The sequence below is a fragment of the Ambystoma mexicanum genome, chromosome 4p, assembly GCF_040938575.1.
Source record: "Ambystoma mexicanum isolate Mex_15411 chromosome 4p, UKY_AmexF1_1, whole genome shotgun sequence".
Classification (NCBI taxonomy): domain Eukaryota; kingdom Metazoa; phylum Chordata; class Amphibia; order Caudata; family Ambystomatidae; genus Ambystoma; species Ambystoma mexicanum.
Window position 1 is genome coordinate 827,839,852 of NC_090927.1, and position 22,511 is coordinate 827,862,362.

Sequence of the window (22,511 nt, forward strand, 5' to 3'; positions counted from 1 at the left end):
GGAGAGGTGAGTCTGCTTCAAATGGTGTCACTAGGCAAGCAGTTAGTGTCCAGTGTAGCTCCAATTAATTCTATGTTGCCGCATTCAAATCGTGGTGCAATGTTCCACTGTAAGATTGCCTGGGGGATGTATGCGTGGCACATCGGGCTACAGCCGTGGTCTGCGCTGCTTAACTTCAACGTCGGGGATCTGTTCTCTATCCATCCATTCACTAGCTTCAGCAGGTGTCTCGAATAGGAGGGCTTTATTGTTATGCAGGATTTTCAACCTCGCTGGGTACAGGAGCATGTACCGCAGGCCGGCACTCTTCAGCCTAGCTTTAGTATGAATGAACTGGGCTCTACTCATTTGGACCTGGAGGGTATAATCGGGGTAAATGGCAATTCTTGCTGAGTTCCTTAGGATGCAGCCTCCCGATCTTGAAAAAGCCAGAATCGTCTCTCTGTCTCTATATTTGAGGACCTTGGCAATTATTGGCCTGGGAGGGTTGCCTGGGGGCGGCCGTTTGGTGAGGGATCGATGAGCTCTTTCAATGGTAAATCCCTGCGAAAGTTTCCCGGCTCCGATTTCTTGGAGTAGGAGGTCCTCGACATAGTTCGTGGGGTCGTTCCCCTCGATGCCCTCGGGCAAGCCTATAATTCTGATATTGTTTCGGCGCGCGCCCTTCTGCCTCATCAGCCCTGTCCTCCAGGTTTTTAATCTTTTGCGCTAGGATGTCTGCCTCCTTTAGGAGCTGAGTCTTAGTTTCAGTGTTCTCGCGCACTTGGGTTTCCAGTGCATCAGTTCTACTGGCTATGGAGCGTACGTCCTGCCGTAGTAGGTTCAGATCTATAGCAACAGCGTCTATCTTGCTCTCCATTGTCTTTTGTAACGTTATGATGGCCTCCAGGAGCTGCGAGTTCGCTGGTTCAGGGGGGTCGGCTCCCTGTGCCTCCGTGGTGATGGTGGAGGCATTGGGCCTAGCAGCTGCATAGGTCTCCATGGTGGTTTGTTTATTTTTACTTCTCGCCCCCTTGGTGGTCATTCCCCCGGAGACAGGCGGGGCCGCAAACTTACTTTCCGATTAGCCTGGTGGGGACCACGGGGGGTGCAGCCTAGGAGCGGTGCCAGCGGGGCGCGCCGCGCTCGGTCTTCCAGCTCGAGTGAGTTTTGCTCTTCTTCTGCGGTGTACCTAGGGTAGAGCCCAGGGTAGCAATGGCTTCTGCGAGCCCCCAGCCCCCAACCGTGTATCAGGTGAGTGGGGAGCGTAGGGGTGGAACCCTCAGGCGGGCAAGTCCGGGCGCCCTTCCCGCAAGGGCAGTAGAGTTCAAGGGGGCTGGGGGGGTGCTGCAATGAAGCTCAGCTGTGCTTGGATCCGCCTGAGGGGGGTCCTGGGGTCCGCTTGAGGTGGTCTCGGTGGTGCCCAGCCAACAATGAGGGACGTTGCCCACAGTCCCGCCGCCCAATTGTGCTTCTTCCCCCTCTTGTAATGTATGTGGGGGGCGACAAAGGCTCTAATTTGCGCCCCCTGTCAATGTCCGGTGAGTTGGGAGCGCCGTGGAGGGTCCTCCAGGCCGGGAAGATTAGGTGTCCCTTCAGCGGGGTCGCAGCGTTCCAGAGGGGCCCGGTGGGCCGACAGTGAAGAGACTCTGTCGTGCCCAGGGCCACGGTGGCCGGGCACAGCCGTTAATGCCGGGCACCGCAGGAACGGAGAAGGATGATCCTGAGCAGGGAGAGCGGGGGGGGGGGCCACCTGGGCGAGGCGCGGAGCAGCGGCGTAGTCTATGCCCCCACCCTCCAACTCCTCACCTCACTCTCGCGGGGCGCCCGGTGCTCCGGAGCAGGTGTGCCGCCGCGGCTCGTCCCCCCGATGCACCCGCTCCTCACCGCCCCGCGGGCTGCCGCGATGCAGGTCTGCGCGGGCCACCGAGTCTGGTCTGCCGCTCCTTCTTCTCAGCAGCGACCGCGAGCAGCCCTCGACCACAAGGCAGGATCCTCGCCGCGCAGAGCGCTCCGCTGTATCCGCGTTGCCGGCTTAGCTACTTGGAAGGCGGCGATCTCGCCAAGCGGGCACCGCCCGTGATCACTGGTGCGAGGCGCGGCGGTGAAGGTAATTCCGTGGTGGGCGCCATTTTCTCTGTCCCGTCATCTCTCCTCGCTCGGCGTGCTGTCGCAGAGGGGACCCGCAGGTGCTCCAAAGTTCGGCCGGAGGTGCCCCAGGCAATCTACTGCGTGCTCAGGGATTTTCAATAGTTTACAAGAGGAAAAGCTACTAGTTTACGGCAAAATCAAAGGCACATCGAAGGAGCTGCCTGAGGACACGTCTGTTCTACATGGCAGTTAGCCACGCCCCCCACCCACACCTGTTTACCTCTTGAAAAGAGGTGTTTACCTATTCTTAGTGTCTTCACTTTATACTGTGAACGTTTCCCATAATATACCCTGAAAAGGGGGTTGTGATGGTGTTCAGTCATAATATCGAGAAAAAAAATGTCGAAAGACAATAATTTCGAAAAAATAATGTCGGAAAAAAAATCGAATTCTTTATTTTTTTATTTATATATATTTTTTGGCGTTTCGTGAGTAAAAAAAAGTAAAAACAAAAAAGAAATAAAAAACGTAGTGAAAAAGAAATTCGATTTTTTTTCGACATTATTTTTTCGAAATTTTGACTTTTGACATTTTTGTATTCGATATTATCACTATAAACTGATCACTACCGATGGGTTGTGTTCTGTCATCTGTTTTAAAACTGTTTGTTTATGAATTTCTTTTATATCACTGTGTTTAACGCAAAAGTGTGCTGTCATTAATGAGAAGACCCTGGATAGTTATACCACCATCCAACCAACGTCGAACCACTTTACCATTCAATGCACAAGGCTCTTGCTTGGCCTTTGGAGTTATCATATCGATTTGGCCCACTTACCCACTAAAGACCATTCTCCTGTCACCCTTAAACTGGGCGTTTTCTTACTGTCTGCCCTTTGGCAGACTATCCCCTCCCTCATCTTACAGAGTCCATAGTGCACGTGCCCAAAGCTTACCCCTTAGAACACTACCACACCAGGTATCCAGTTGGCGTTACACGTTATTTCTCAGGATGAGACAAGCTTATTGAATGAAATCCCCCAGTGCATATATGCCTATTGTATGCATTTCGTGAAATATTGGCAGTGTTTTAGACCCATTGTGGCCCTTTTTTCTTTTAGGTTTTCTCTTCCACGATCGTACACCACTGCTCAAACAACTGTGGATCCACATGAATTAAAAAAATTCCAGGCTTGGGCCCTACGCTGGTGGGACGAAGAGGGCGTGTATTCCGTTCTTCATTCTATGAATGACCTCAGAGTGCCATTTATTAGGTAGGCCTTGAAAATACCTCCGTTTTATATTTCTTTTATCTTCATTTGTTGGCAGCATAAGTATTGCTTTCCTGGTGTCCCATATCGCTCGTTTTACTCTTTGCAATTATGTTGAAGCCTCATTGTTTTGTGTCAACCATGTTACTGCAGCCAAATGTTTAAAATGTATGTCATGAATTCCAATTTCCTTTTAATGAGAATGGGCTATGGTTGCCCTTCATTTAGTTTTTCTTTTTTCTGAGAATTGCTTTGTGCCTTTATGTTAAAAAAAAAAGAGGATTTTACCATTGGTAGCCAATTTCACACCCTCCCCCTTTTGCACCCCCACCACCTTTTTTCATTTTTATGCTCCTTCTAGGCATAAACCCAACATTTTGTTTCTCAGTGGTGGGGTAGAAATGGTGGGATTCTCAATAGAATTTTGAATCAGTGATTTTGCAGGAGTATCATTTGTACAGGGATGGAGCAATGGTGTATTGGCATTTACTGAACATTCAGCTGCACGTTTGCAGAATGTGTGCACCATGTAGTTGCACACTGACTAGGTTATTATACACAATGTTTAAAAAAAAAAAAAACACTATGCTGAAGCTATCTGGTCCATTCCGCATTCCTTGTTGCTCTGGTTTATTCTAAAATGTGCACTTTTATTTGCAAGCTTCATTTTAATGCTTCTAATGGGCATTATAGCATGCATCTCGTTTTAGTGTGGGGTTAAAGTGATTTTTGTTTTCTATCTTATTCGAGAGGGTGTGCGACAGTCAACTTTCAGATGTTTTGTAAGTGGCCTCCAGCATACACATTTCTTTCCCACGCAGCCGTGTATTGGATCTCAATCGAACATAGAATTGCCTTCACAATGCTGATATCACTTTATGCCAGATTCCTCTGAGATGCTGATAAATAAGCTTTTTTTTCCACCTTCTGTTTACAGTATCTCCTGGCCTGTAATTTCTCTGACAAAATCAGAATCTTGACCCCATCCCAAGAGCCTTAGATAAGTCTGGAGACCCACAAATCTGGCCATCCAAGGCCTTTGGGCCAGTGCTGGGAGCTACCTGGAGTAGGTTCTGCGTGGGATCTCCAGAATCCCCCTCCACATACCAGTGGAGTCCCCCTACCTATGTTCAAGATGGAAGCACTCTTACATCATAGCCCTCTTTGTAACTTGCGTTACGTCTCCTTTAATGAAATGGGCCTATTGTTCACTCACTGTCAGGAGTGAATGTGAGCCACTGTAGCCAGACTCCTTGAGGGATAATGTCTTTTGTGCACTGAGCCATTACCCACAGCCAACTCACCACCTGAACCCCATAGGTGTTCATCATCAGAGGCCTGCAGGTCGGCAAAAGAACCTCTGTTCAGTAGGTGAGAGGGAATCTGGGAAATTTGGTGACATGACCATCATCAGATGCAGGGCCACCTATGTAGGGCGGGACATCTGCCTGGTTTCAAAATGGCTGACAGCTTTTAAACACTTGGGCCTGCAAACTGGATGTTTAGGTGAACCACGAGTATTTAAATAAGAAAAACAATTAGAGACTAATAGATGAACCAATAGGCATTCACTAAATCCAGGCACACAGAAATCGATAAACGGATAAGGGAAATCGGTCTGAAAAGGCCTATGCTAGCAGCATCTGCGAGGAGTTAGGAGAACAAGCTGAATGGTGGGGAAGAGGGATGAATTGCAGAGGTGTGCGCAGGGGTCCTAGAAGAGCTGAGGATGCCAGGAAAGCTAACAGACCTGCAATAGCCGAGAGCGCCGGGTGAGCCAAGACAGTTGAATGACCCTAGAGAACTTGGAGGCATGAGAAGATTGAGAGTTTAGGGAGAAGAGCACCTTGGGGTGGGGGTCTCTGAACCACTGAAAAGACCAAAGACGTGAGGACCACAGAAAAAAGGAAACTAAAAGTGACCCATGTGGAGAGAACCTAGCCTGGGAGGGCGACCAAGCAAAAGGTTCAGAATATCTGCTGAGAAATACATGCCCAAGACTGTGTTGTGTCAAGAAGCGGATGGGAGGTTAAAGCCTAAGAATGTGTTTAGGTACCAAGAAGTGTTTGGTGCTACACGCCGGAGACGGCAAGATTTGTACATGGTGCTATAATCTTGGCTCATATTTGAGATTAGACAGAGAATCAAAGAGAGACCAATACCCACAAAACTTATTTTTATTATTTTCACAAGTTAAACCGGTTACATATAATCAACATTTCCCCTCAAACAACCCCCTTCCCCCACCCCTGCCCGCCCCCTTCCGGAAGAGCTCTCAAGTAACAATAGTTCTCGGGGTCGTTTATGAGGCGAATATGTCCGTAATTCTGATGTTATGTGGGCACCATTGTTCCATATAGTCTGATTGTAGGTATTCTACTACACCCCCCCCATTCCTTTGTGAAGGTGTCTTGTGTTCCTTGAAGCTTATGCATGATTTTTTCCATGGTCATTTGCGACCAGACCTTTTGTAGCCATGTGTAGATTAGCGGTGGATCTGGTTTCTTCCAGTTCTGTGCTATTGTGGCCCAAGCCGCTGTAACCAGGCCCATAAAACTTCTCCATTGCGCTCTGGTGTATTTGTTGGGATGCAGCCCTTTCAGTCCGCAGAGCCACACTCTCTCCTCAATTTGATCTGCCTCTGGGAATATCTTTTTCATTTCTGAAATCACTTCAATCCAAAAGCCTTTGACTCTTGGGCAGTCCCACCAGATGTGTTTCCATGTGCCAGAGTCTGTGCAGCCTCTCCAGCAGCTGTTTGACGTTTGTGGATACATTTTGCTGAGCCTCTCTGGCGTGTAGTGCCATTGTGTGATTATTTTAATCCACATTTCCCTAGTCTGGGCTGCGCGTGTTAATTTGGGGACGTCCGCCCATAACGACCGCCACTGTTGGGTCGTGATATCTTCACCCAGTGTTCGTTCCCATTTTTTCATGTACGCCCATTTTAGATCCCTTTCCTGTGTGTTTATGAAGTTGTATAGGCCTGATACCAGCTTCCTGTCCCCTGAGTTGGTGAGAAGGTATTTTTCAAAGGTCGTCAGTTCCCTAGTCGCCGCCTGGGTTATCTCAGGCGTTTTTAACCAGTGTCGGAGCTGTTCATATTTGTATTTGTCCGCGTTTGTGAGATTCCATAATGTTTTGCATTCAGCGAATTATCTCACTTCATTGTCCAGGAACATTTCCCCTATTTTCCTGCAGCCCGCTTCCTCCCAGTGTTCGAAAACACTATTGTCAAGTCCCGCTGGGCACTGTGGGTTCCTGCAATTAGGGGTAAACTGGGCAGTTGCCGTGGTTATGCTTCCTTTCCGCGTCTGCTCATCTCATGCATTCAATGTGGCTTTCATGATCTCGCTAATGCGTACGTTCGGGTGTCTGTCGTGTTTAGGTTTCCATAAGAGATCCTCTAGTGGAGTTCTTGCGACCGCCCTATCCTGTGTCACCCAGATCGTGCACTGGTTATCCCCTAGCCATTCTTTCAGGATCCATAGTTGCGCCACATGGTAGTAGTTAAAGTATGGGAGTGCTAATCCCCCCTTCTCTGATGTGAGACATGAGGACTGATCTAGCAACTCTTGGGGGCTTCCCATTCCAGATGAACGCTGAGATTGATTTTGCCAGTGTTTTGAAGAATGGATTCGGGATTGTTATCAGGAGGGCCTGAAAATAATACAGTATTTTAGGAAGAGTGCTCATTTTCACCGATTGGATTCTTCCCCCACCAAGAGATATTCAGCGGTGACCATCTTTCTAGGTCTCTTTTTAAACTAGTTAGTAGTGGGGGGTAATTCTTTTTATATAGGGCGTCCAATTTATGCGTGATTGTTCTACCCAGGTATTTAATACCATCCTCCGCTATTTTTATGCCAGTGTGCCTTGCTTCCCTGTCCAATGTTTCTCTACTCCCGGCTAAATGTAGGATTTCTGAATTTTTTTTTTTTTTTTTTGTTTATTTTTAAACCTGAGATGTCCCCAAATGATTCTAGCATCTGTATAACGCAGGGTAAGGAGTGTGTTTGGTCCTCCAGTGCTAAAAGCATATCATCTGCATAGGCTATCACCTTGTGTTGAGTGCCCGCCATTTCTATACCTTTTAATTTGGTTTGTCTCCCTTATTTTAATTAATAGTGGTTCCAAGAAAAGTGCATAGAGGGGAGAGCGGGCATCCCTGTTTCGTTCCCCTTGTGATCTTAACCCTCTCCGAGATTTCCCCATTTACTGCTATCCTGATCGATTCAGAGGTATAGTTGGCTTTGACCATGTCGATATAATGCTTCCCAAATCCCATGTTTTCCAAGGTTTTAAAGAGGAAGGACCATTCTACCCTGTCAAAAGCCTTTTCGGCATCTAATGATAATGGCACTGCTGGGGTGCGGGAAAAGTTTTTTTTTTCTATTAAGTTTATTAGCCTCCTTAGGTTATCGTGGGTCTGCCTCCCCAATATAAATCCTGACTGATCCGGGTTTATTAAGGAGGGGAGCAGCGGGGAGAGTCTAGCTGCCATGATTTTAGTATATATCTTTGAATCTAGATTTATTAATGCTATGGGTCTGTATGAGCCAGGAAGGGAGGGGTCTTTCCCTTGTTTATGAAATACTAAAACCTTAGCCTCGTCCATGGATGGAGTTACATTCCCACTGTCTTTGAATGAATTTAGTAGTCTGGTAAGGATTGAGGTAAGGTGTCCTCGTATTTTTTATAGAATGAGGCTGTAAAGCAATCCGGGCCAGGTGCTTTGTTGAGCGGGAGATGTTTTGTAACCCTCTTTACTTCACTTTCCGCTATCTGAGCATCCAGTGCCGTTCTGGCTTCTTCTGAGATTTTTGGGATAGGGATTGACTCCAGGAATCTTTCCTGGTGCACCACATCTGGGTGCTCTGTAGCAGAAAGATTCTGGTAGAATGCCCTAAATGTCTCTCCAATATCTTTGGTGCGCGTTAGCGTATCTCCTTAAATGTTTTTAATGTTCTGGATGGTCATAGTCTTTTGCTTCGCCGAGAGTTGTCTTGCTAGATATCGATCCGCCTTGTTGGCCTTGATGTAGTTTCTCTGCTTGAGGTAGAGGAGAGATCTCTCTGCCTTTTTGTTACGAAGGAGTTCAAGTTGCCCTTGCGTGTGTTTCAATGCCCTTTTTAGGGTTCTGGAGGGGACGGGGGTTGACACAAGCGCCTCATGTAATTCCGATACTTTCTTTTCCAGTTCTCGTTCCCATTGCTGACTTTGTTTGTCCCTTGACACCTTCAGAGCGATCATGTGGCCCCTGATTACTGCCTTGAATGCTTCCCACACCGTGCCCAAGGGAGTGTCTCATGTGTTGTTATGCTCGAAGAATTCGGAGATTTTATCTCTGATGGTCTCTCCCAACACTGGGTCTGACAATGGCTCCTGCGGGAGCCTCCATCGCCATAGGCCCCCCTCTTTCCCTGGGATCGTTAGTTCCAGCCAGAGTGGGCCGTGGTCTGACAGAGATATGGGACCAAGCTCTATCCCATGAACCTTACCCAGAATCCCTACCGAAACCCAGAAATAATCTATCCTCGACATCGTGTTATGCACGTGCGAGTGATAAGTGTATCCCTTGCTTTGGCCTTTATGTTCCCTCCATGGATCACATAGTGCCATACATTCCATCTTTTTTTTGAGGTGTTCTGATGGGGCGCCCTGGTGGTGGGGTTCACCCGCACTTCTATCTATCTGGGGGCACCAGGCCATATTAAAATCACCCCCTATTATTATCTTGCCTTTCGCATATCCCTCGAACCTCCCCATAGTGTCCCTCAGAAAGCCATCCTGGCCTGTGTTCGGTGCATATACGGATGCCAAAGTTAACAGGGTATTGTGCAATTTAATATTGGTGAATGCATATCTTCCTTCCTTGTCCGTCTGCTTGTCTATCTGCATTGCTACCAATCCCCCCTTTGTCGCTATCATCACCCCAGCCCGTTTCTCTATTGCGTTTGATTGTGCAAGTATATTGTAGCCCCTTAGGCATATTTTCCCCCTATCCTTTGCTGTGATGTGGGTTTCTTGGAGCAGGAGCACATCCGCCTTTTCCTTCCATATCATATTCTCCACCTTTTTCCTTTTCACCGGCAAGTTCAAGCCCCTAACATTCAGAGTTCAGATTCTTCCCCATTTCAACCGGCCCCAGTGGTCTACCGTGTTTGCCCGGGTTTCATGGCCCCTGTACTCTTCTGGATAATCGCTACCCCCCACCCACCACCGCACCCAACTACCCAACCGACCACCAACTATTTACCATAATCCAACTTTGCTCCCGAGGAGGGCCAGGGTAACTATTATAGCTCTGGCATTTCGCCTATCGCTCCCTGCCCTCTGTAGACTCGAGGCTAACTTTGCCGGGGGTCCTAAACCCCGCACCTTCCTCAGGCCTTGATGTGAGACGCTCCTGATCTGCACCGGGCCAGTTGAGTCCAATGAAACCGATTCCCTTCATTGGGAACCGCACTGAATGCCTTAGATGAGAATGGAGCCCCCTCCAAACGTTGCCAGGTTGGGAGTTCTATTCTCATGTGGATGGCTTATAGTTTCTTCTCCCATTCCATTTCTTTTTCTGCCGGACCGTTTCCCATCACCTTGGCCTCTTTTGTTGATCCCCTTTAGTCTTTTCGGCCCCAGTCGGTGTCTCCTCCGGCTGGATGTCCATCATGTGTAGCCCCTCTTCCCAGATGGTCACCCTCCTTTGCTTTCCTTCCCAGTCGAACAACAGACCAAAGGGGAATGTCCATTTGTACTTTATTTCTTTCGCAACCAGTTCCCTTATCAGTGGGGCCATTTCTCTTCTCTTTAGGAGTGTTACTGCGGACAGGTCCTGATAGAGCTGGATGTCCACCCCATTCATCCTAATATGTTCTCGCTGCCTCGATCTCCGTAGAATGAGTTCTTTTTGCGGATACGAGGATATAGCGTCCTGTGCGCTTTGGGCCCACTCTGTGGATGCGGTCTATCCCGGTCTATCCCGATCTCTCCCGATGTCTCCCGCTTCTTGTGTGCAATAATGTCCCTGAAGACTTCTTGCACCGCTCTCTTAGGTCCTTGTCAAGGACTGATTCTGGCATATTATTAATGCGAATGTTCGATCTGCGGGACCTATTTTATAGGTCTTCGCATTGGATTTCCAGGTTGTGGGTTAAATGCACTAAGTTTTCTTGTGTTTCGCTATACTGTAGGGCCTCATCTTCTACATTTTGCACTATCTTTTCCAGGTTATCTGTCCTTTCTTCCAGGTTGGCGATGTCTAGTTTTACCTCCTGGATTGCCTGTTTCATGTCGCTTTTGATTGCAGCGAATTGGTCCTGAATCGTCGACATGAGTTTGTCCTGTAGTTCAACCAACCAGGAGTGCATATCGTCTTTAGACGGGGGTTGGGAGCCGGAAGGGTTGTGACTGTAGTCTGTCGTGTGGGTTATAGTCATCCTGCGATCTCCCTCTGGTAGTCACTGGGGTATCTGGTGCCCACATCTGTAATAAACTGGAGTCTTGTTTAGCCGACTGTTGGTTCTGTTAGGCCCCCCCCCCCCCCTCCCTATCGCTTTGGACATTGGCCTCTCTTTGTAGCTTTGCCCCCTGTTTCCCCAGAGGCTTCCTCGTTCTTTCGGAGTGGCTGCGCTGCGCTCCCTACAGTGGTGCTTCTGGAGATCTCCTTCTGTGCCTTGGAGAAAATCTGTTTAGTAACCTCCAAGTAGGGAGATGCCCGGGGGTATTGGTCCCAGTCACTCGCTTGTTCTTTCCCCTTGGGCGGGGCCCCTGATGTAGGAGATTCTCAGGCGTTCACAGAAGGAAGGGCCCCTATGACATTACCCTCCTCTCCACAGCACAAAGGCCCCATTCAAATCTTTCTGCAATGCACTGTGTGAGTATGGGGTGGGGGCTACTTTTGTTTGCACCGGTAGAGCCCTTTCCTCTGATGCCCGACCTCTTTGCTGTTAATACAGGGCCTTTGGGTGGGGGGGGAGCAAGGGAGCTCCTCACCTGTGTGGCCGCTGAAATCCCCCGCTTCGTGGCCCCAGTGTATGCTCGGATCTTTCGCCTTCTCTTTCCGCGCTGTCTTTTGGTGCCAGGGGCTGCCTGTTCCGTCCCCTGGGGCCGCCTGCGTCTTATTCGCACATCTGGGCTCTGCCGCGCCTGAGTCCCCGGCTCGATGCTCCCGCCGTCTCCTCACTCGCCTTCCCCGGAGCAAGCTCCGCTGATCCTTGTGGGGGAAGGGGGGAGGGGCAGTGTGTCGGCGTCTGGCCGCAGCTCCTCTCCTGCTCGCGATGGCCCCAACTCGTCGCCGCTGCCCCGGTGAGGCGCTGGCTGGATTACTCTGACCCGTCCACGGTGCCCCGAAGCACGGCAGCCGGAGCCCTGGGCCTCGCTAGAGGAGTCGTAGTCGCAATGGGGGAGGGGCGCTCCGCTCCCGCTGTGTCGCGGCAGTTCTGATCTCGGGGTGGGGGGGGGCTGCTTCCCGGACACGTCCGGTGTCCCGGGGAGTGGATGGCTGCTCGATGGCATAGCGGGAGCCCTCAGGTTCGGTGCTTAGTAGCGTGCTACTGGTAGGCCCGGCCGGAGCGAGATTCGCGCGCGTCTCCCTGCGCCGGCGGCCATCTTGGAAGTCCGTGCAATATTAGTTTAACCATGTCCTCCACCGTTTGGTTAGATAGTTCTGAGAAGTAAACACCCTTTTACTCTAGAACTAAACTCCTAGAATGTATAGGTGTTTATTTATTCGAATAAATATTCGTAGCAGACAAGCCTCCAGCGTCCATGTATATCTTGTCAACCCTCCCCTTTCAAGCCATACTGCCAGAACCGGTGGATTACATGGCACTTCCACAACATATGTATTATTTCCGCGTTGCCCATGACACATCTGGGACAATTCACCTCCCTCAAGCCCGGAAATCGTGATGTAAAATGTGGCGTCAGTAGGCCCTATGCAGCACATAGAGCTGCATCAGCTTTAACCGTGCATTTCTTGAGATCTTCTTCGGGTATCTTAATGCCTTAGCCCATTCCGATTCCATGAACTCTATGCCCATATCCAACTCCCACTTTCCCCCCCACTCAGGTCCTGGTTTGAAATAATATCCAGTAGCCCCTGATGGAATCTGGATATCCTGTGCCCTCCCTCAGAAGCAACAAATAGGAGCTCAAGTACCTTATGTTCCTCCGGTGGAGTCGATACATCCTGCCATCTACTCTTCATCTCATGTATTATCCTAGAATACATTAGGAACTGACCCCTACTCACACCACACCCCTCTTCAATCTCTCGGAATTTCAGGAGTCCATCCGATGAGAACCGACCTCCCACCATCCCCAGTCGTTTGCTTTCCCAGCCACATGATGTAGGTAACCTGCTAAATAATATAGTTCAAAATGGGGGAGTCGCACCATGCCAGCCTCATAGTCTCTGTGTAAAGAATCTAGTGCTACTCGGCGACTCCCCGATCCCCCATGTAAAACCTCTTACCACTGTATTAAGCTCCCTGAAGAAGGACATCAGTATGAAGTATGAGACATTCATAAAGTGATAAAGCAGACGGGAAAGGGCCACCATTTTCAGAAGTGCTATTCTGCCCATCACCGAGAGGGGCAGTTTCACCCAGAACTTGATCAAATTCACCAACCAATTTCTTGCCTTCAGCGCATTGTCCTGGTGAGTCGTTTTTTTTCCTCATGATATATGTTCACTCCTAGGTATCTAAACATTCTCGTCTTCCACTGCAGCCCAAAGATCGGAAGCTGTGATTCTGCTACCCCGTCCATCCTGCTAGTGGGAATATACATGACTTTGCTCTACTTATTGCTATCCCTGACAATGTTGCGAAATTATCAAGGACTTCTAGGTAGGATACTAGGTTACCTTCCGCACTGCGCATATGTAGTAACATGTTGTCTATGTACAGCAAGACCAGGTGCAAGGCATAAATTAGTTTTCAAAAATTGATTAGCAGAGTTTGCTAATTAACATTTTTTTGATTAGCAAACCTACCCATTTGATTAGCAGTTTTGTACAAATATTGTTAACATCATCAGAAGTTATTTGTACCCAAGACATTAAATGAGCAACAATACAGCAGTTTTGTATACCGCTGAAATAAGACATTGGTTAGAGGAGTCGGGCCTTGCAAATTCTTTCAAATTCAGCTAGACCTTCAGGTTGTGTAATTTAGTTTCCCTATTCAACCTAAGAGAAATGCATTAGGCCCATAGCAATGGAGGACAACACATTTAAAATGCGTTTAGTGTACAATGGTGCATGTCACTACAAACCCGCTTTGTTTGGTAGACTGTGCCACACAGAGGTCAGCCATGCACAGTGAAGTTTGACATTTACTGCAAACAAAGTAAATGTTACATAAACGTTTCCAACATCTCTTGCAAATGCTATTGGCCCATCATAAAATGTAAACGACTATGCAAGTGGGCAAACAGACTTTGCGAGCCACAGCTGAGTGTCTATAAAACGTAAAAGGTTAGCTGCATGAATGGACACAAATAAATAGATATGTTAAAAAGGCTCTGACAACAGTTTGACAGCTGTCTCATGCAGGTGGTAAGATATAATGCAGTCATAATCCTAAAGCAAAGCTCTGGAGGCTAATTGCAGTGTTTGGTATTGAATAGATCATATTGGATGGAACTATTGACCACTACTTTGCATAAGCATCTAGTTTGCTTTGTTTATTCATTATGTAGGAGGCAAGAAAGAGATTTAGCGGAGTGGATTGCATAGCAGGCAGAGAACTGGGCAAACTAGATGGAATATTGTAGTTTGTGGTCATCTCAATTTCAGGGTAGCTGGTATAAAGCAATTGGGTGATCATACAGAATGTCAAGGAGTATGGGTTCGCGCATGGGTTGAGCACCAGTTGCAAGATGTATGCAACCTGCAGGTTACAGAACTAGGTTTGCCATCAGAAGCATGTGATCATGTACATTTTCAAAAGTGTTCATTCGTAAATATGATGCATCTGCCCCAACAAAATAAAATATAGTTGACACCATGAAATTTCGATATACTAACCTACATTTTACTGTAAAGCATGGAAATGATGCAGTGTTTTACACTATCCATGCTCAAATCATGCATTATGTAACAACCTATATGGAATGGAATTGCATGACTGTCTTGCAAATATAAATTTGACACATACTGGTCTTTTTCAGACCGCATATAAAAAGCTTAATAAAAGTAGCATCCCGATTATTTCTGGTTTGCAATTATTCGAAACCGAAAAATAAATTCTTGCCTAGCACTCCCACACATGCCTTTGCACGAAGAGTGGGGGAGATGATTACTGCTGCACTTTCTCTCCCATTATGGCTTGAAGTGAACAGAGAAAAGAGGGGGAAGAGAGCACAGAGGGCAAGAGAGGAATGCAAGACGAGGTATGCTTTAATTGAAGAGGGCAACTTAAATAGCTATCTTTGCTACACAAGTGTCCATTTGATAAGCAAACTGACAGAATTGCATAGCAAATTGCTATGCAACACCGCTGATTTTATGCCTTGAGGTGAGGTGGACCATTCACTAAGAGTCCCATATCCTTAAATTCCCTCCTCAGAAACATTGCTAATTGCTCCCTGGCCAAAATTTATAGCATAGGGGACAGTAGACATCCCTGGTTGGTGCCTCTTTGAATGGGGAACTGTTCCGATCCATATTTCCCTGTTTATACCCTTCCTTGCGGGTTAATAATAAAGGATTCTGATCGACCTCATGAACCCCATGCCCACTCCATGTTTTCCAGGGAGGCGAACAGCCACTCCCATTTGACTGAGTCAGAGGCTTTGATTGCGTCCAAAGCCACCACAGCACACCCCTCTGTCCAGTCCTGTTTTGCGTCTATTATAGCATGCAACTTCCATAAATTCCCAGATGTCGATTTACCCGGAACATATCCCGTTTGGTCTGGGTGGATCAGCGTATCAATCACCTTATTCAGTCTCCCTGCCAGTACCGCTGTGAGCTTCTTGCCATCCTGGTTAATCAGTGATATCGGGCGGTATGATTCACAATGTCTGACCTCTTTCCCTGGCTTTAGGATTAGGATTATAATAGATTCTTCCACATTGCAGGGCATTCTACCCGGTATGCATTGATTATAACGAATTAAAAATAACTAACAGCAATATGATATAAACCTTTATAACGAAAAAACGATGACACATTTAAAAAAAAAAAAAATATATATATATATATATATATATGTGACGGTGTGGGTAAGGGTTTAAAACTGGTGGGGAGGGGGTTGGGATGGGATTAGTAATGAATCATAAAACTGGTTGGGGGGGCCCGAATACCAAAGTGGTGTTCGTTATTCATTGGTTAGTTATAATCGCATGTAACCAGTCTACCCATCTCCTATGCCTCCTCAAAGGTCTCTAGCAGCCTTGGGCCATCTCATCTATTAATTCCTTATACAAATCAGCCGGTAGACAGTCTCCCCTGGCGTCTGTCCCGTAGGGAGTGCAACGATCACCGCGCGCACCTCTTCTATTGTAAGCAGTACCCCCCAGATGTTCCACCTGTTCTTCACTCAGTGTGTGCAAGCCTATGTCCGGTAGGGTTTCCACTTCCTTATATAATTCCTGATAAAATCTCCTGAAGGCTTCATTGATTTCTTACTGTGACCTCCATAGTTCTCCACACTCATCCTCAATTTAAATGATTCCCTCCCTGCTGTCCACTCCCTTACACAACCACGCTGCCTAAGCTAGATAAGTATACTTTGTCTTCCTATCCTTCGGGCATATCTTCTCTCCCATTCTAATTTTCCCTTCAATGCTCTCCAGACCTCTCTCCAACTCTCTGTATCCCTGCCTATGCTATGGCGGCTCCCCGATCACAACTTTAAAGCCCTACCATAAAATCTCACTGTCATTTACACTGCCCTTGTTGATGCTTCATTAGTACTCTATTTGTTGCGCCATACCCTCCCGGAAGGGCCTGTTGCGTAGGGCCTCAACTCGTAGTCTCCATGTGGGTATCGGGTCCAGCTTGCTACTTAGTACCCACTCTTTAGTCAAGGGTGAATGGTCTGATAAGGCCCGGCCTTCAAAGGAGGCCCCCACAAATTCCCCCAGCTAGTCCACCCCTATAAAGAAGTTGTACACTTGAATAGTAGGAACATTCCCTCTGAGGCCCCATTAGCCAACGACAGACCTCTTGCAGTTACAGCTCCTCCAAAAGTGTTCTTGCAACCTTTGCCTGCGGGGATGGGGCCTTATGCCTGCAATCTGATCTGTCCAGCTCTGGGTCCAGAGTACAATTAAAATCCTCCCACCCCCCAAAATCCAAGTCATCCCTCTGTAGGGGTCCAACTGTGCATATAGAGAGCGGAAGAAGATGGACGCATTGTGATTAGTAGCGTATGTGTTTCAGGCAAACTTCCTTCCTGTCCAGGAAACATGCACTATTCTCCTTTCAGTGCCTGTGCTGACGCCCACCTTTTGGTAGGGCGCTGTCGGGGCAACCCATAAGAGTACTCCTCTTGCAAAGTCTGATTAAACTGATCCAAACCCTTTCCCACCCCATTTTTGTAGGTTCCTGGCATACCTTTCTGCTGTACATTCCAGAATGAGATCTTTAGTGTTTCTGCCATCTGAGCCATTCTTATCGTCCTCCCTCCCCGGTAGTCGGTCCAAAATTATCTGTCTCCATCCACTCTGTGAACTCCCTCTCTCTGATCTTATAGACACCTAAGCCATGCTTTTACCAAAAAAACAACTTTGAACCATAATTTACCACCCATCACAACTTTCCTATTGAGGTGTCCTCACTATTTGGTCTAACCCAGTAAGAAACCTGGTGGCCTGATACCTACTAGTATCTGCACATTCTGCCAAGGAGGAGAAGTAATTGCTCAAATTAAGGGACCCCACGTGCAGGCCAGCTCTCTTGTCTGATTAATCTCCAGTAGTCTCGGTCTTAAGGGAATAGAAATGTTGTCAAACATTATGTCTCTCCAGTCCCATAACTGGCTCAATCTCTGGTAACTCTGAGCCTAAAACTCCTCTTAATATCATGTCAATTGTTATTATTCTTCGCCTCATTTGGTTTGCGTCCATCCATGCATTGACGTCTTCAGGGGTGTCGAAAAAGAGGCTTCCCTGTATGGATAACTTTCAGCTTTGCTGGATATAAAAGCATGTATTTGATACCCTGTTGTCTCAATCTTTCCTTTGTCGGAACAAACTGGCCCCATCTCCTCTGAACTTGCAGGGTATAGTCTGGATATATTACCAGCTTGGCTGAACCTCTCAGAATCTCGCCTCTCTCTCTAGAGAAGGCAAGAATCTTTTCCTTGTCCTTGAAGTTCAATATTTTAGCAATGATCGGCCGTGGTGGTGCCACGGGGGCGGTCTTCTCATCTATGCTCTATGCGCTCTCTCCACCGTAAAATCATGTGCAGGTTTCCCTGGTCCAATTTCTTGGAGCAGCAGGTTTTCAACAAATGTAGTGGGATCTCTGCCCTTTTCCTCTTCTGGCAGTCCAGGATCCATATGTTGCTTCTCTGCGCTGTCCGCTGTGTGTCCTCGGCACGGTCCTGCAACATCCGCACTTCCATTGTCGATTCCTGGACTATCCCCTGTAGATCTTTCGTAGTCGGCGACAGGTCTTCCACCTTTCCCTCCGTTTCGCCCACTCTACTGGCTAAGATCCGAAGGTCTTGCCACAGGAGGCTCACATCATATCTCACTTCATCTATGCCGCATTCCATGGCACTTCTCGGGGAAACGCTATAGGTTCTAGTATTTTAGCATCTGCTCCATCTGTCGAGGGTCCCTGGCTCTCAGCCCTTGACTTCTTGACTGTCTCTGTAGGATCCTGCCTCCCCTTTCCTGGCAAACGCGTCCATTTTCGTTTGCTTTGCCGGGCTTTTCCCCTTATTTCTCTCCGACATAGGTCACTTGTGTTTTCACCAGATTTGTGCTCTCTGTGATTTCTTGTCTGGGGCACTATGTCGGTAGTCCTTTGGATGTCTCGGCAGCACTGTATTTATCTGGGCTCCCCGCCTTTGGTCTGATTTTTCTCTGCCTTGTTCCAGGCACACTTGTCCCCAGTCAGTCTTGCCCCTCTTTACGCTGCACTGCCCTGTCCAGGATCAACCTGCTGCCCTGCAGGGCACCGGCTTCCCACCTCAAGCTGGCAGTCACATCAGCCCCTGAGATGGGTCTCAGTCATTACTGTCTCATCTCCTGCACCCCCAACTCCTAAGCTGGACTTGTGGAGGTTGGGGGTAAGCTCTCCTTAATAGCCCAGGGAGTCCGGGTTCCACTAAGGCTCTCTTCTTTGATTTGTCTTGGAGGGGGTCAGGGCTGCCCAATTCCCTGTCTGGCGTCAGCCCGAGCCTGCGGGGAGACAGCGTACCACGTCCTGCGTGACTCGCTGCAGCACTGCCACCTACTTGTCAGCATCGATGCCCAGGCCTGTGTCTTTTTTGCCGCAAGCTGCACTCTTCCCGGTCCAGCTCCAGCAATCTATGGTGGGGGGAAGCCCACTATGTCCCTCAATCCTTCTCCCAGGTGGATGCTTGTTCCGAGCCAGTGCCGTACTAATTTCCTCGGCGGTGTCTTCGTGGTGGGGTCTCCCCATCATTCCTTAGGGCCTCAGTATGGCGCCTGCCATCTTGGTTTTGGCTAGCCCCTCTGTATCTTCTCTTTCGGGCCTTTCTGACTTCCCACTACACTTTTCCTTTTTGGAAAGCCTGCTCTCTTTCCGTGATGCCTAACTTTTAACTTCTGCAATGAATTAACTCTGTTAGACGCCCAAGTGGCATATGGATAGCAGATTCGTATGGGAGCGCTGAGCGAAGCACGTCCTGCTCGCATCCCTGCTGGCCATGCCCCCTATTCCTTTCTTTAACACTTACCCATACCATTACTGTATTACCCCAGCCTTACATAAACCCTATCCTAACATTTACCCTGACGCTCTACCCTGAACTCCAACATAAAAAGCCCTTCAACGACCACCCTGAGCCTAACGCTTACCCTAATTCTAACCAAAATCTATATCCTAAACCTAACCCCTATCCTAACACTAAATCAGGCAATCTTAAGCCCACTAAACACATCTTAAATGTAACACTTAAAGGGGAAGTTTGCTCAGAAATATTATTGTCCCAATCGATTTTGTATTTTTTTAAAACATTTTTTATTTTTTTTAAACATACTGTAATCGGTCTTAAAAAAAATTCCTATGCATCTTAACTTAGTTTTCCTCACATTTACACATGCAAAAACAACGGGTTGGGCACCACCATATTGTGCTAATCTTATCCATTGATACATTGCCCTAATTCAAGTGCCCGCACGGCAAGAATATAGATCGCCTACCCATCAAAATGACATCACTTGTCCAAACCATATGCTCCACCTATTTTGATGACGTTGGTAGCCAGCGTAGTCAAACGTACCTTGTTATCACCCATGCCATAACATTACCTAACGCAGAACCAGGAAGATAAACGCACACATCCTCTCCCACCACGAAACGTTTCTTTCTTTTCACAAATAAGAGAAGAAAACATTTATTTTTAAGGAATCATCTACAATGTAACAAGTGCTTTTATTTCTCACATAATGCTCAAAATAGAAGATTATGTCCAAGAAAATTATAACGTTAGCCAGTAGACGCTAGCGAACTTTGTATGCTTCTAATGAAATAATGATTGTGTTCAGTGATCGATTAATCCGCGTCTCATTTCTTCTATTTTTTTTTTGTGTCCTGTTACTTCGCTGATGTTTCTTGAACCAACCTGCTGTTCATTTAGTCAGAAGATAAGGAGTCGTTTGACTTTCAAAAGCAATGGCAACACATCAGCTTGTTTTCACGTCATAAACACCGACAGGTTTCTCCTTGTTGCTGCTGTCGCTAAAGGACAGATTGGTCCTTGGCAATCGTCCCACATAATGGTAAGCAAAGAAGCCCCGTTGATGATTATCGTCCAATTTTGAATGAAGAATCCATCAGATGGTATAGGCCAAAATGACTGCACTGAAAGTTCTAACCTATACAAAAAGGTCGTAAATGCATGCCATCAAAGGTTCGAACACCAAAAGTATAATGAGTGGGGGTTGCGGGGGACACCCCCGCAGCACACCCGAGAAAAAAAGAAAAAAAACGGGGCTGGGGGGTGTCTCCCGGAACACCCTGCTCACTATACTACACAGTATAGTGAGCGGGGCTTGCGGGGGGAAACCCCTGCAGCTGCTCCAAAAAAAAAAAGAAAAAAGGATCCTGCGGCGCCGGTTCCCGATCCCGGAAGTGAAAGGGAACTGGCGCTGCAGGGACACAGCACATCTTGAAAGGTAAGTAGGGTGTCCGTGTGGGTTTGTATGGGTTTTAAATGTGTGTTCGCATGGGAAATGTACAAACCGTTTGTGCTGCGTACATTTCTCATGCAAACGTTCTGTCGCAGACTTTTGCGCGATGGAAAAATCACGCAGATTCCATCAGACGGGAGCTGGAAACTATGGCATGCACAGAACTGTTCAATGTAGCTATGTTAATGACAGAATAAAATAATATATTTCAGTATCTGTTTTATAATCCAATACACATTAAAATATGTTGGTTAAGAAGTTACATTAAAATTCAGAACCAAAAATGAAAACAATGAGCAACACCCACACCACACGGAATGATCACAGATGTTCAAGACGGGGGAGTAGGTCACGACATGCAGGGAAGTGCACGGACGTAGTCTTACCACCCAATGGGTGGGAGACCCAGGTGCACCAGTTTCCCATAGCGGCCCCTACTGTGAATCTAAATATATTATACTAGGAAACACAATGAGATCACAAAGACACAGAAATGGATATTCAAATGAATACATGTTTATTGTGCATGGCAGCAGTGGAAGTCAAGGCCCCATCACCCAGCACTAGCAATGGAAGCTCCAGCAAATGAGCAATCAGCATCCTCTAGAAATGAGAGCTTCAGCAATACCAGCCCTCCCAGCACAACCTCGTACTGAGAGCTCACCAGCCCCCTCACTCTGCCTAGATCGCCACTGAACAGAAATCCACTTTTCTAGATAGTGGCATATTGGCATTGACGCACATTACATGCATAGAAAGCAGTCCATGGCAAAATGCTGCCTACGTGCATACATTTCAACATAGCATGCACTGTACTGGAACACAATGACCTGTTCTTCGATAATATTCTAAGAAAGGCAAAGCATATTGTGCTAACATTCGTTCTCTCGCACGAGACAGAAGCACTCTGCAGAACGAAAACATCAGTCAAGGCTATTTTTGCAGCTAAAGGATAGCTGGCAGTCTGCCAACAGACAAGTTGTTATGCAAACATCTCTACACTGTTTTCAGCTGCAAGAAAACATCTCCTTTTATGCTTGCCGAAAGCCAAATTCATAATAGACAAAAACAGACCACATTTCTAGCGCTTGGAAACAAGAATGTGCGCTATACAAAATAACAAATATATCTAATTATATCTTTCTGCATGGCTCTCAGCAAATGTTAATCCATGATGGCTCAGAACAAACTATATTGCTAAACAGCGTTTACATTCATGCAAGAATGGATTAGCTCATGCTAACCATAGAAATATGTAGATTGACAAATAGTCCTTTTTACGCGTGCTAAGCCATTCTAGGAAAGTAATACTAGGCAATAGTGTGGACTTCAGACAATGACATCAGGCAAGTAGCATGACGGGTGTTAGTCAAAACATGGATATACAAAAATAACTGAATCTAGATACTAAGGCAGTAACATGGACAGTGCAATAGTGATACTGGAACAGTAACACCATTGAAAAAGCATAGTGACACTCTATTAGTAGTGTCCTGGTGAGAGAAGGTAAACCTTTGACAATTTACCATGATAGCTGGTAAGTGTGTCAGATCTCTGGAAACATGTACATAGCGTGGAAACTAAACTAAGCAAGGACATATTGTATACATAGGCACCATCCTAGGATGATATCTACAAGCACTGAACATGGACAGAAATGTGGGTGCTATTATTCTATTAACCTGAAAACATTGCTCTAAATGATGCATAGCAATCTGTGTATGAAAGCAGGATGGATATACTGGTGCTCGTTGTGATAACAACTATCAAGCATGTGTGTGTGTACAGCGTGTGTACACAAAAAGTTAGCATAGCATAGCATGTCATGGC

General features: G+C 47.1%; 1 protein-coding gene across 1 annotated transcript in view; it reads left to right on the forward strand.

The window, feature by feature from the left end:
* The window catches only part of COQ3 (coenzyme Q3, methyltransferase), a 307,137-nt gene that overhangs the window by 128,752 nt on the left and 155,874 nt on the right, over positions 1–22,511 (forward strand). The window contains exon 3 of the mRNA XM_069606406.1: positions 3,192–3,344. Coding sequence (XP_069462507.1) covers positions 3,192–3,344 — 153 coding nt within the window. The remainder of the gene's footprint in view (positions 1–3,191; positions 3,345–22,511) is intronic.